At 39.9% G+C, this 13,128-nt stretch overlaps 1 protein-coding gene across 4 annotated transcripts in view; it reads right to left on the minus strand.

Moving 5' to 3' along the window:
* Positions 1–670: 670 nt before the first annotated feature.
* The window catches only part of ltbp3 (latent transforming growth factor beta binding protein 3), a 74,212-nt gene continuing 61,754 nt past the window's right edge, over positions 671–13,128 (minus strand). For 3 of the 4 annotated variants that reach the window (XM_047379365.1, XM_047379369.1, XM_047379366.1), the window contains 5 exons: positions 7,105–7,233; positions 3,476–3,634; positions 3,295–3,384; positions 3,057–3,185; positions 671–1,613 (listed from right to left, as the gene is read on the minus strand). In XM_047379365.1, the coding sequence (XP_047235321.1) occupies positions 1,462–1,613; positions 3,057–3,185; positions 3,295–3,384; positions 3,476–3,634; positions 7,105–7,233 (659 nt within the window). In that variant the 3' untranslated portion in view covers positions 671–1,461. The remainder of the gene's footprint in view (positions 1,614–3,056; positions 3,186–3,294; positions 3,385–3,475; positions 3,635–7,104; positions 7,234–13,128) is intronic. The other variant, XM_047379368.1, reaches the window with a different exon arrangement.

Below are 13,128 nucleotides of genomic sequence, written 5' to 3' on the forward strand. Positions count from 1 at the left end.
CTTTCAAATAACCTCACTAGAGTGCATGGTCTCATGGACTCTTAAAAATACCAGAACATTTTAAAGAAAACTCTGCTGGGCTCTCCCAGAAAAGTTGAAATTGGGTCTTTCAGCTGGAAAATGATCTAACACAAGACCCAAACTCAACCTTCTTCCAGGGCCATCTTAGTCCCCAGAGCTATCTGTATAGAGGAGCTGTGGGGTGAACTAAGGGTAGGAGAGGATAAGTGGTCCTCACAGGACTCTGAATGAGAGGAATGGTGAAGGATGCCTCCCTCTGCATGTTCCACCCTTTAGAAATACTTTAGGAGCACTATCCTGTTATGGAAGTGTTAACAGTAGGGGTCCCAATAAATGATTAAAACATTTTCAGTGAAAGATGTTTCTACCGCAATAAAGGTTGGATTTAATTTCAGGCTTTTCACACACACTTACCAGGGATAGCAATATATGTGGAGGACACTGCACATAGGTATGTCTAAAAGTTAATAAAAAAGTTTTTTTATCCAATTTATCTTCAATAGTTACACATCTATTCATGAGTATTTCCTCATAATTGTGTTTTTTTACAGGCTATAATCTCCATACCTAGCTGTTAAGTGTGTCTAATCCCACAGTAATGTAAACAAAACCCATAAGTCCTCAACATAACAAAAATCAAATGCACACATTTTCTAAAAGTGATTTTTTTAATTACATTTGTCTCCTCCCAACAGCTTCTTTGGCTAATAATTTGATTCAGCAAATATAACAGCTTTCCGGTCTTTTTCTAGAAGAAGATACATTTAGCAAACATTTCCCACTATATTCCTACTGCATTGTGCATCAACCTCACCTCTTCCCCAAAGTCCGTTTTGGTGCACTTGTCAAATGGTAACAAAATCCTCATTTATTTCATACTTTACATCAACAAATAAACAGAGGAGCAAAGGGGTCATTCCACTGAACAAACTGTACAAAAACACAAACAATGTGTAATAATTACTGTAGAAAATACACTTCAGATAATGTATTATTAAACATGACTGGATGTGGGTTTAAAGGGGAATGTAAAAAATTTCAACAGTAATGCCATGGAGATCTTTGAGATGTATTTCTTTTTTAAAACTAGAGCTCATGATCAAACCAATGGAGGATGTCAATAAACACAAAAAAATCACACAAATATACACTTTAATATTAAACTAAAAAAGAGTTTAGAAAACAATAATTACAAGAAAATTAACCATTAAACAAACATTATCCTAATGTGGTTTGCTTATTTTTTGAAGTGAAAGGGTGGGAAAAAGATAATGTTTTGTACATTTCAGATGGGTCTACGTATCTCCCAAGGTGAACCATGCTTTCAGGTTGGTAGCGTATTCACGCAGCCATACAAGGACAGAGAGTTGTGCGACAGCATGTCTGTTGGGGCGATGTTATGCTGCGTTTACATGGACAATCCGGACGGCGCGCAGATCCTTACTGAGTTCTGCGGCGCACGCATACGTTTTGACGGCGTGAGGCCACAAAGCCGTGTTTGCAGAAGCACTTGTATGAGCCGGGAGTGTTCACACAGCGAGCGTTTTTGCAGGGGCTGGTGCGTGGGCCCGGCTCTGCACACTCGTCAATGTCTGGAAAACAGAAACGAGGATCAGTGAGTACAAGCTGTGAAACAGAAACGGAAACAGAAGACCAGTGGAAGAGATGATCAGTGACTTGCAAAAGTACTGTGTATGTTTAGTGTATTTGGATTCACCCGTTTACTTTACTTCCCCTAAATAACATTTATTATTTTACTTAGTACCGCTACACACAGCCCATTCTAAAATGGCCAAACTCTAACACTCAGTAGTTTATTCTAACCTCCCCAACAACTCCGCACAATTCCAAACCCTTTGTGAAGTGCTTTGAGATGACATGTGTTGTGAATTGGCGCTATATAAATAAAACTGAATTGAATTGAATGCCTCTGAGTTAACCTAAATGTAATTTAATCTCAGCATGAATATATGCCCCTTTTCCACTGTGTCATTTTAACTGGTATGGTACCAGTTGTGTTTCCACACACCCACTGACGCCTTGAGCTATGGCGCCTGAGCCCCCGCCTCCAGCCGTCAGTGTAGTGCTTGTGCTGCTATTGACATTACTGTGTGACATTGTCACATTAAAGTAATCTGCATGAAACAATAAAAAATTTAAATTAAATAGAAAATAAAAACAAACTAAATACTAATAATGTTTGAATTATTGTAAATGCAAGAATGTCTTATATATGTTTTTTCATGTACAAATTAATGATCCACTGGGATGATTATCTGGACCACAGCCTAGCCAGAACTTATAAAATATGGCTCAGGGGTTCTGATGTGAGGGGGGAGTGGTAGGAGAAGCAGAGAGGAGAGACGCTGCTGTCTGGATTGGTAATGCTGCAAAGTTTGCTGAAGAAGTTACAATTTGAGCTTTATGAGGACAGTTGTGTCTCAGCCATGGCAATAACGAGGACAAGGACTTTAAAGAGGAAAACCGCGAAATTGTGACTGCAGTGAAGTTAGTTTTAGGTTGGATATTGGACATTCGTTGTCTGTGGATTCAGCAAAGACTTCCTCCCATTTGATCTAATAGGCAGTGTGATTACGGGCAGCTGCTCTCTGCCTGCTCCCTCCTCCTGCAGACGAGGGGCTGTCAATACATTTTCAAACCAAACACTCTGTTTCATGGTGGTGTGGTATGTGTGTTTTAGGGGAAATGTCTGTGCGTCTGAACAGCTGATTTTATGTGTGATTAGCTGGTTTAAGATGTTATTAAATACAGCGCCCCCTTTACCTGCATGTAATTCAGGAAGCTGACATGTCCTTTCTCTTTCAGCCTTCAGGCATGGTTTATGATTTGTAAATAGTAAAATAATATTTCAGTTTGACCCTAACCGGCCATAGTGGTCCTTAATATTATTATTTTGTGTCATTCTGTCACACAAGTCCCATTTAATATGTTTAAGTATGTGGCCCTAAACCTGACAAAATGAGTATGAATACTTTTCCATGGCAGTGTACACATTAGATTGCATTAGTACAAACCTATACAGCGAGCACGGGAGTGGTCTAGCCTAAAGCCTGCGTTACATTCACACATGGTGCCCAGGTAGGAGCGGACACAGCGGCCATTTGCACAGCTGCATTCGTCTGAATCCTCCTCTGAACTGTCACCTTTTAGTGAGAAGGAGTAAACATGGGACACCAAAGAGTAAATATAACATAGTAGATAGTGTAGATAGCAAAATAGTAGAAAGACAACAAATACAGGGTATGATTTCACCTGGGTTGTAGTTTGCGAAAGCTGCCAGGAAATCCTGATCCCCATCCGACTCAGTCTCGAGTTGCATCTTACATAGATGACTGAACATTTCTGAATAGAAAAAAAGAAGCTGCTTTATTCTTCAGGAGAAAAGTGAGGTGGTGGTAAGCAGGGGATCAAGCTGATCCCGCACAAAACTCACCTGAATTTCTGGGTGGGCAGGTGTTACACTCCGGCCCCCAGCCACGGCCGTAGTGACAACAGCACTCAGAGTAAGTCACCACTTTGTCGAAGGGCCGACTGCAGATGAGACCCTCGTCCACCTGCTCAAAACACACATCTTTATGGGCTGCAGTACGATCTAGATTAGAAATAAGGAAGAGACAAAATTTTTTTTTTGTGTTAGTTTAACTTCAGTAATAAACAGCGAATTAAAGTCCAGTAAAACAATAGCCAGGTTTCATTTCACAAAATTGTCAGCTGGAGGTGCTAATTTGACAACATGTCTTTGACGAAGGCTTGACTGACAGCAATAATCTGCTTACTCTCTAGTTTGACGAACATCCTAAATCAATGGCACACTTTTTGGCCAGGTTTGTTGCAACAGGGCCAAGAAAGCTATGATCATTGATAAGAAAAAATACAACTGGATCCCATCAGCAAAATCTAGACAGTTATCTAGGTAGAATTCCCAGATTCCCAGAGGCTCTGCCAAGTAAGTAGTGGAAGTCTGGATTAAATAGAAAAAAAGCTCTAATCCAATACCAGCAGAAATTGTGCTGAGGGATCTGAATTTAAGAGCTTGGGAGAAAATCCACAAATATCACAAGTTCTGTTGAATTTAAATAATTATTTGAAAATGTTTTTCAATAAATATGCTTCAGCGTAATATGTTACCTAACGTAATGCTGCTGACTCATGGGGTCTTATTTCTTACTTGCATTCTCTTACATGGGTTTCAGCTTTTAAACAGAGTATTATACCTACAATGAATCAAAGGTTTAGACAAGGAGCTATTTTCTTGAAGCCATTTTCTGACTGATCAACGCATAGTTGTGATACTTGAATGGCATGTTCTCTTGGTTTTCCCATTTTGAAGAGTTGCTAGTAAAATGGACCACTCTTTCATGTAACCTTAGCACCCCAGGAAACAGGATTTCATGGATTACTATTTAAAACACCCTAGACACTGTGATCAACTAAATCATGTAAATCATTAGCTCAACAATTACATTTAATTTTATAAAAATATACAAAGTTGTTTTGTAAAAACAATTATTAACTAAGTTTGGATTTTGCTCCCCCACTGAATAAATCTACTCAAATTAAAGGCTGGGATTTTCTAAATTTTATTCATCTGAGATTAGGCTGCTGCAATAAAGATTAATTCATTTCAAGGCTTTTTACAAATCTTTAGCAGGAGGGCCTATAAGCATGGCCATTCTACAAGTTTATAGGCTTCATATGACATAGATTCCCTCATATTAATATAAAATATATAATACAAGCAATACAACCAATCAGCTTGACTGTTTATGAAGTATAAATATCTCAGACCACACAATTTTAGGGTTAATCTAAAAGAGAATGTAATTAGCTTTTTTCAGCTAAATCATAAAAAAAAAACTAAAGATAGTAAAAAAATAAAAGAAAAAAAATCGCTGGGGCAGTTTTTAAAGATCCAATTACGAGTTTATGCTTTATAGTGTAAATCTTAATTTCCAACCTAAATGGCAAGCAATAAATCATTGTGTGTAAGACATCATTCCAGGCTCCTAAAATCACAAACTCAGTACTAAGCAAATTTGTAAAGCAAAACCTGCTTATTTTGCATTGTAAATGTAATGAATTGTTCCTTTGATAAACACTGCTAAATGATTCCTCACATCATTACCTAAAACTAAATTTACACAGCCTTGAAAGTTTATGCATCTCACACTGCTATAACCCTAACCAATAGGAAGATCCCCTATATTACTGAGGCAACACTTTGTTTGCAGATAGGATTTCTCACGGTATTTAAATATTTGCTAATACTGTACAAGGTTTTCTGCTTTTTATGAAATTGTTTTGGAAATTAGACAACTTGTCATGGTATAAAGAACTATGATAAAAAAAACAAAAAAACTATGCCTTTATTATTTATTGATACAAGAATTAAGCTAACTACTGCATGAACTGGTGTAATAAATATTTGCTAATGCTCAAATGCCTGCAGGTCATACTGTATGGTGCCACATCATTAAAAAGACAATTTGCCTCATTGGAAAATACAAATATTACATCATGGGATCATCCTCAGAGTGTACTGAAGCTTAATACTTTTGTTTATTTTAACGACTATTGTAACTGAAACTTGGCCATGACCGGTTTTATTAACATTTTCATATTAACTTCAAACTCTCCGCCTGTAGTTTTGTACTTGTGTGCCTTCCTGGCCTGGTTTCGATTAAAAGAGAAATGTTAATTTCAGTGAACGTTTGGCTAATACAAATGTTGAATAAATAAACTCAGTGAAACCATTTACATTAATTATTCTGTAGAGATGGATTTTAAATATTATATTAAACATATTAGAAGTGAGCTTTGGACATTGTCCACTATGATGGCCTTTCTAAGAAGCCGAGTTTACTTTTTTTTTCCTATCACAACTAGTCAAGTGTATCATCAATATTATGTAGACAGAAGAAAACCTACAAATACAGCTTAAAACTTTAAACACACTCATCGTGGGTATGGATCTCATATTTGATTTTGGGCTCTAAAGGATATAGCCAGACTATTCTTTTTATTAGGGGGGACTGATCATAGAACAAGCAATAATAGTAATACAGAACAAGAATTAGATTAATAAGGTATTTGTTGAATTTATTGTCTAGCTATTAAGAAACTTGTATAATTCTGACTGAATATTTGACCACTCTTTTTGGTAGAACTGGTAGACCTAATTAACACTGACTTGTTTCCTGGCATGGACCTGGCTTTTAAGCATAAAGAACACATTTTTCCAATGCTTATTGTTCGCCTGCTTTATCTATTTAAAACCACTTTTGAAGTATGTTTGAAGTCATTGTCCTGTTGAAATGTCCATCTGTGTCCTGTTTCAACTAACTGATCCAAACTGTCACCTTCAGATGAAAAGGAACAGTCAGGAACCACCAGAGCTCAAGTTGTTCATAAAATGAAAGCTCCTGGCCCAAACCAAAGCGCCGGCTCCAAAATCCATACCTTTTAAGCATGACTCAAATTTGCAGCTACCCATATGGACAAGGAAAATGCCTGGAGCTCAATAGCTGCACAAGTCAAAGCAACGCTTAAAAAAATCGTTTTCTTAAGCTTCACCTCAGTAGATGATTGAAATTGGGACACAACTGCGTGTTCCAATATAACAATGATCCCACACCTATATAACAAAACAGGGTTTGAAATAGCCAAAGCAGGTGAACATTAAGCTTTTGGAAAAACCTTGACCTCGGGTGTATTAAGATCACTGCTCTAAAATCATTAGAGATGTGTGTTTTATCATCATTGACCCTTGAAAAAAAACAACAAAAAAAAACAGTTTAAATGGGTCATTAAAAGCCTAAAATATGACATTCATACCCATGATGAGTGTATTGAAACTTCTGAGCTGCAGAGTATGTAAGTAGTTTCTCACACCAAACGTACTCATACAAAGTACAAAACTGATGATGGTTCAAAGCTAGAAAGATTTTTCCATTCAGTGAGTAACAGGGCTGAAAACAGGCTGCACAAGACACAGCTTGGGAGGAACTGCAATGAACAACATGAGTGTCAGATCGAGCGGTCAGGCAAGCTAGTTCTACCCACCGTCATAGACGCACTGCTTCAGCGCCGCGCTGAAGGTGAGGGGAGGGTCGCAAAAACAGTGAAAGGAGCCGGGCGTGTTCTCACACCTCCCATTCTTACAGTACGAGGGGTCCTGGCACTCATTCACATCTGCAAAGGGCACCACAGACACTGGTTACAGTATGAACATCTGCTTCTGGGCCAGAGCTCAGTCTGCAGGTGGTCGACTCAAGCTTTTGTCTCACCACATAATGCGGAACAAATTCTTTCCTGCAGTAAATGCTCCATTTGGGAATCTTTCTAAACATTAACTGCATGATGAATATTATGGAGGACCGATCCTGACAAAATTAAAAATAAAAGCAGAAATATATATATTTTGTTTTTCCTTTTCCTTAGACATGCGTTTTCATCAAGAAATGTAAATATTTTCTTTTTGCTTTTCCTTACACATGCGATTTCATCAAAAAAAATTATATATTTTGTTTTTCCTTTTCCTTAAACATGCCTTTGTCCTTTTTACATTTCCTCGTCTCTCTTTTTCCTTTACCGTATGCATTTCTGCTTCATTATGCAAATGAGGAGGGCTGCCTTCTTCTGTCCAGGTCCTCTCCTATTGGTCAATATACAAGAAGGAGGAGGATCCATGTGCAGGCCGAGGGTGTGTCCCAATTCAGGAGCTGGATCCTTTTACGTCACGGCGCGGCGCGGAAGGTCTGTCAAATGCGGCCGACAAATGTGTCCTTCTTTTGCCCGATTTGAAGGATGAGTTGTGTGTATCCTTCACGGTCCATCTTTTCCCATGATTCATTGCGGGTCAAAGCGGTTTGGTCAAACAGGGGCAGCCATGGTGAACCACAGTGGCAAAAGCTGTGAGTAAACTGTGAAAAATTACACTTTCTGTGACACAAATGAACTTTTACAATGTTTTTAGTGCGGGAATATAACTGTGTAGACGTGAAAAATATGCTTGATTTATCAAGACATCGCTTAATTTCAAACGTGCTCCGACGTGTTCGGAGTTTTCCGCTCCCACCGTAGTAACTGCCGGTTTGCTTCGCCAGTCCTACCGGCGGTGGGGCGAGCTAGACCCGGTAGAGATCTGACCGGACTATCGGCACTGAGCTCCTGCTGCCATTCATCACAGTGAACGTTAAACACAAGTGATTTCTAACAGTTTGTGTTATTATTATTTTTATGTATTGTGTCATTTGTTCATGGAAGTCGATTTGACATTACAGGTGATGTTAAAGTTAACCTGAATAAATGGACACTTTTATGTAATCCTACCGTATCACTGGAGAGTGTGATTGAGAATAAATAAGCTTTTAAATATTCATTTTTGATGAAGAAATGTGCTATATGTGTTTTTAAAAGTGTATTTATAATTCAGCTAGCATTATAATTCGTGATTCCAGGTACAGCTGAAGAGAAATACACTTTCAAATGCAAGCAAATCTCAGTAAAGAAGTGAAAAGTTTGAAAGAGCTTGTTTTAGGCATTTGCATAGAAATATTTTAATATGTTCTGCAAATTAAGACAAATGTAAAATTAAAAAAGACTTTTTTTACACTGATATTAAGCAAGATGGGTTTTTTTGTTTTTATTGTTTAGGTACAAAGGAGCAGATGGGCCAGTTTATTAAGCTCAGGGGTGAGAATGACCACCTTTATCCTGGAGCTAAAAACTCAGCCACCGTGGCTTGGAGGTACAATAACAACATTCTTTGCAGTCAGTTTCTATCCAGTTTCAAAAACTCCTATCTTTCTAACTTTCATAAATATCCATCCAGTGATTAACATAGTTCTTTTGGTTTTCCCTCTTTCCTTTTGCTTGTTTAGGACAATTCTGGAGAAGGTGGGCCAACAGGAGAAGGTCACCCCCTTGCAGGCCCAAAAAAAAGGGGGACAATATGAAAAGGAAATATAAAGTGTGTTCAGAAGTTCTCATGTCTTTCTAGAATTGCACCGCTCAAGGTGGCAGCAGGTTGGAGTAGCTCTGTTACTTTTGATTCTGATTTATTCTTTTTTGGGAACTATTCCTCTTGTGGTGGATACAGTTGATTTTTTTGGGATGACTGTCCACTCCAGTGTCGGATGCTGTGCAGCTTGGAAGATTTTTCTTAATACTTTCTATTTTTGGACATTTGTTATAATGCATTGCCATGGCAACGGGGTTGTTTCTTACAACTGGGAGCAGCTGATTAATATGTCAAAAGCTCAAATAAAACTTCAGCTACAACCCCAAATCCCTGATGAGCTGAAAAGGAGACGCTGTGGATGCAGAGTAGGAGCTAAGAGAAGAGAGAGAAGGAAGAAGTTCAAACCATCTCTTCCGTCGATTTTGACGGGCAATGTGAGATTGTTGGGAAACAAGTTGGATGAGCTCCGAGCCCTACAAAGGACCCAGCCAGAGTACCGGGCATGCAGTATCATGTGTTTTACTGAGACATGGCTGCAGGATCATATCCCCGACTCCAGCGTCTCTCTGCCTGGCTTTTTAACCATACGAGCAGACAGAGATTTAAAGAGGAGCGGCAAATGTAAAGGAGGTGAACTGGCAGTACTTGTGAACAACAGATGGTGTAATCCAGGACATGTAACTGTGAAGTTTCATCTCTGCAGTCCAGATATTGAACTGTTGGCAGTAAGTTTTCGTCCATATTATTTACCCAGAGAGTTCACCAGTGTTATTTTGGCAACAGTTTACGTTCCACCTTCCGCTGTTGCTGACACAGCATGTGATGCCATCAGCTCAGTTGTTGCTAAGCTACAGACACAAAACCCCAATGCTTTTGTGGCAATTTCTGGTGATTTTAACCATGCTTCACTCTCTGCTACACTTCCAACGTTTCAACAGTTTGTCAGCTGCTTTACCAGAGAAAACAAAACATTAGATTTGTTTTATGCAAATGTCAAGGACTCATACATCTCTACAGCACAACCTCCTCTAGGCAAATCAGATCACAATCTTGTTTTTCTCTGCTCGAAATATAAGCCCCTTGTTCAGAGGCAACCTGTAATAAAGAGGACTGTGGGAAAATGGTCTCAGAAAGCTGAAGAAGCTCTGCAAGGTTGCTTTGAGGCTACAGACTGGGACGCACTGTGCCAGCCACATGGAGAGGACATCAATGCCATGACTGAGTGTGTAACCGACTATATAAACTTCTGTGTGGATAACATCATCCCCACCAGAACCGTGAGATGCTTCCCCAATAACAAACCCTGGATCACCAGTGGCCTGAAGGACCTGCTTAACAAGAAAAAAAGAGCCTTCAGAGAGGGAAACAGAGAATTATTGAGGAGTATACAGAAGCAACTTCAAGTCAAGATAAGAGACAGCAAGGAGGTGTACAAGAAGAAGCTGGAGAGCAAGCTCCAGCAAAACAATATCAGAGATGTGTGGACAGGGATGAAGAAGATCACAAGCTTCAAGCAGAAGGATGATCAGACCGATGGAGGTCTGGACAGAGCCAATGAACTGAACACATTCTTCAATAGGTTCAGTTCAGAAACAAGCTTCGCATCCTCCTCTCCTGCTCACAACCAAACAGACATTCCACCTTCCTTTGACCCACAGGACCCACAGCTGTCCAGTAACACCTCACATTTATTATCTTCCACCTCAGCCCTAGACCCTTCTGCTTCTACATGTTTGCCTTCAACCATATCAGAAGATGCTGATACTTCCTTTGCTTTCCCCTTCCACCTGTGTGTCTCAAGAAGTCAGGTGAAGAGACAACTGGAGAGACTGAATAGGAATAAGGCTGCAGGTCCAGATCATGTCAGGCCTAGAGTCCTGAAGGCCTGTGCAGAGCAGCTCTGTGGGATTCTGCAGCACCTCTTCAACCTTAGCCTGGCCCAGAAGAAGGTTCCGGTGTTGTGGAATACCTCCTGTCTTGTTCCGGTACCAAAGAAAACTCACCCATCAGTCCTCAATGACTATAGACCTGTTGCCCTGACATCTCACATCATGAAGGTCCTAGAGAGACTCCTGTTGGCCCACCTGAGTAAGCAAACAGTAAACCATCAGGACCCCTTTCAGTTTGCTTATCGCTGTGGAGTTGGAGTTGAAGATGCCATCATACATCTGCTTCAACAAACCCACTGTCATCTGGACAAAGCCAGCAGCATTGTGAGGATCATGTTCTTTGATTTCTCCAGTGCATTTAATAGAATCCAACCTGATTTGCTTTGTCAGAAACTCCAGAAGACTCAGGTGGAGGCCTCAACAATCTCCTGGATCAAAGACTACCTGACAAACAGACCACAGTTTTTGAGACTGAAGGGTTGTGAGTCTAACCAGGTAGTCAGCAGCACAGGAGCGCCACAGGGGACTGTACTCTCACCATTCCTTTTCACTCTGTACACCTCAGACCTCCAGTATAAGACAGACTCCTGTCATCTGCAGAAATACTCGGATGATTCTGCAGTCGTGGGGTGGATCAGAGATGGACAAGAAGCTGAGTACAGGAAGGTGGTGGACCGCTTTGTGGCATGGTGTGGAAACAATCATCTCATTTTGAACGTGACTAAAACAAAGGAGATGATTGTAGATTTTAAGAGAAACAGGAATAAGTCAAAAACTATTTCTATCATGGGAGAAGAAGTGGAGGTGGTGGAGGAGTATAAATACCTCGGTGTTCACCTGGACAACAGACTAGAGTGGAGATGCAACTGTGAAGCCATCTACAAGAAGGGACAGAGCAGACTGTACTTCTTGAGGAAGCTTAGGTCCTTTGGTGTTTGCAGCAAGATGCTGCATATCTTCTATAAGTCTGTTGTGGAGAGTGTGATCTCTTCTACCATCATCTGCTGGGGAAGCAGCATTAGAGCCAGGGACTTAAAAAATCTCAACAAGCTGATAAAGAAGGCTGGCTCTGTTCTGGAGACTCCTCTGGAACCTCTGGAGATCATTGTGGCAAAACGGATTCTTCATAAAATGAAGAACATTATGGAGAACCCTGAGCATCCTCCTCATGAGACTGTCCTACGACAACAGAGTGTCTTCAGTCAGACGCTTTTTCAGATCTGCTGTAAGACGGAGCGCTACAGGAAATCCTTCCTGCCCACAGCCATCAGCATCTACTACGGCTCTTTGAGGAAACCTTCATAATATGAGCTATAACAACATTTAATTTCCCTTTGGGATTAATAAAGTATTTTTGAATTGAATTGAATGTCACACACAAATAAAAAAAATATTTCTCAAAGTCTTATTGGTTTCTCTGTTTAGTCAACTCTTCTTTTATTCCCTCTAACTTTAGGATTGCAAGTATCCAGGGTCAGGAGAGGGAGTCAGTGAAAAGCCCACTGCTGCTACTTGGCCATGGTTTGTCCTTATGGACGAGGTGTTCGGACAGAGGCCTTACACAACACCTCCTGTCCTAATTGCCTCCATCCCTGAGGACACTCCAGGGCCAAGCGGAGCGGTGGGCAACCAGATGGAGAAGGAAGACAGTGAGCCAGCAGGAAGGTGTCAGAAAAGAAAGAGGGACAGAGATGATGGAGATGATGGAGTTGATCAGGGAGGACATGAGGGCACACAGAATGGACAGACTGTTTTCCATCTTAGAAAGAATGGTACCGAAATAAGGTGCTATATAAGAAATAAATAAATATGTTTTCTTCAGATAGTTTCTTAAAGTTTTAAGCTGTTCTAATAAATTTCTAAATTGTTTTTGTCACCAATGTATTTTATTTCCATTTTACCCAACAATACATCAACTTCATTTAAATTTCTAAACAGTTTATTTTGAAAATTACAAATAGCATTTTAAACAGAATGTGGAAAAAAAACAACATTCAAACAAATCAAGATTACAAGACACAAAAGGCATAAAATGAAACTATGTACAAGTATTTACAACGGCGACGCAGGGTCAACCTGAGTGACCGGTTCCTGGAAAAACCTCTTCAACAGAACAAAAAGGCAGATTTCTTTCTGAACAGAAAGTCTCTGGCGGTGTGGCTAAATCTCTCGCAAGGTCAGAGACTTGGATGGGACGCTGCAAGGAGATCTGTGGTTTGTCTTTCTGGATGGTGA

This window comes from Girardinichthys multiradiatus, chromosome 11 (genome assembly GCF_021462225.1).
Source record: "Girardinichthys multiradiatus isolate DD_20200921_A chromosome 11, DD_fGirMul_XY1, whole genome shotgun sequence".
NCBI lineage: Eukaryota > Metazoa > Chordata > Actinopteri > Cyprinodontiformes > Goodeidae > Girardinichthys > Girardinichthys multiradiatus.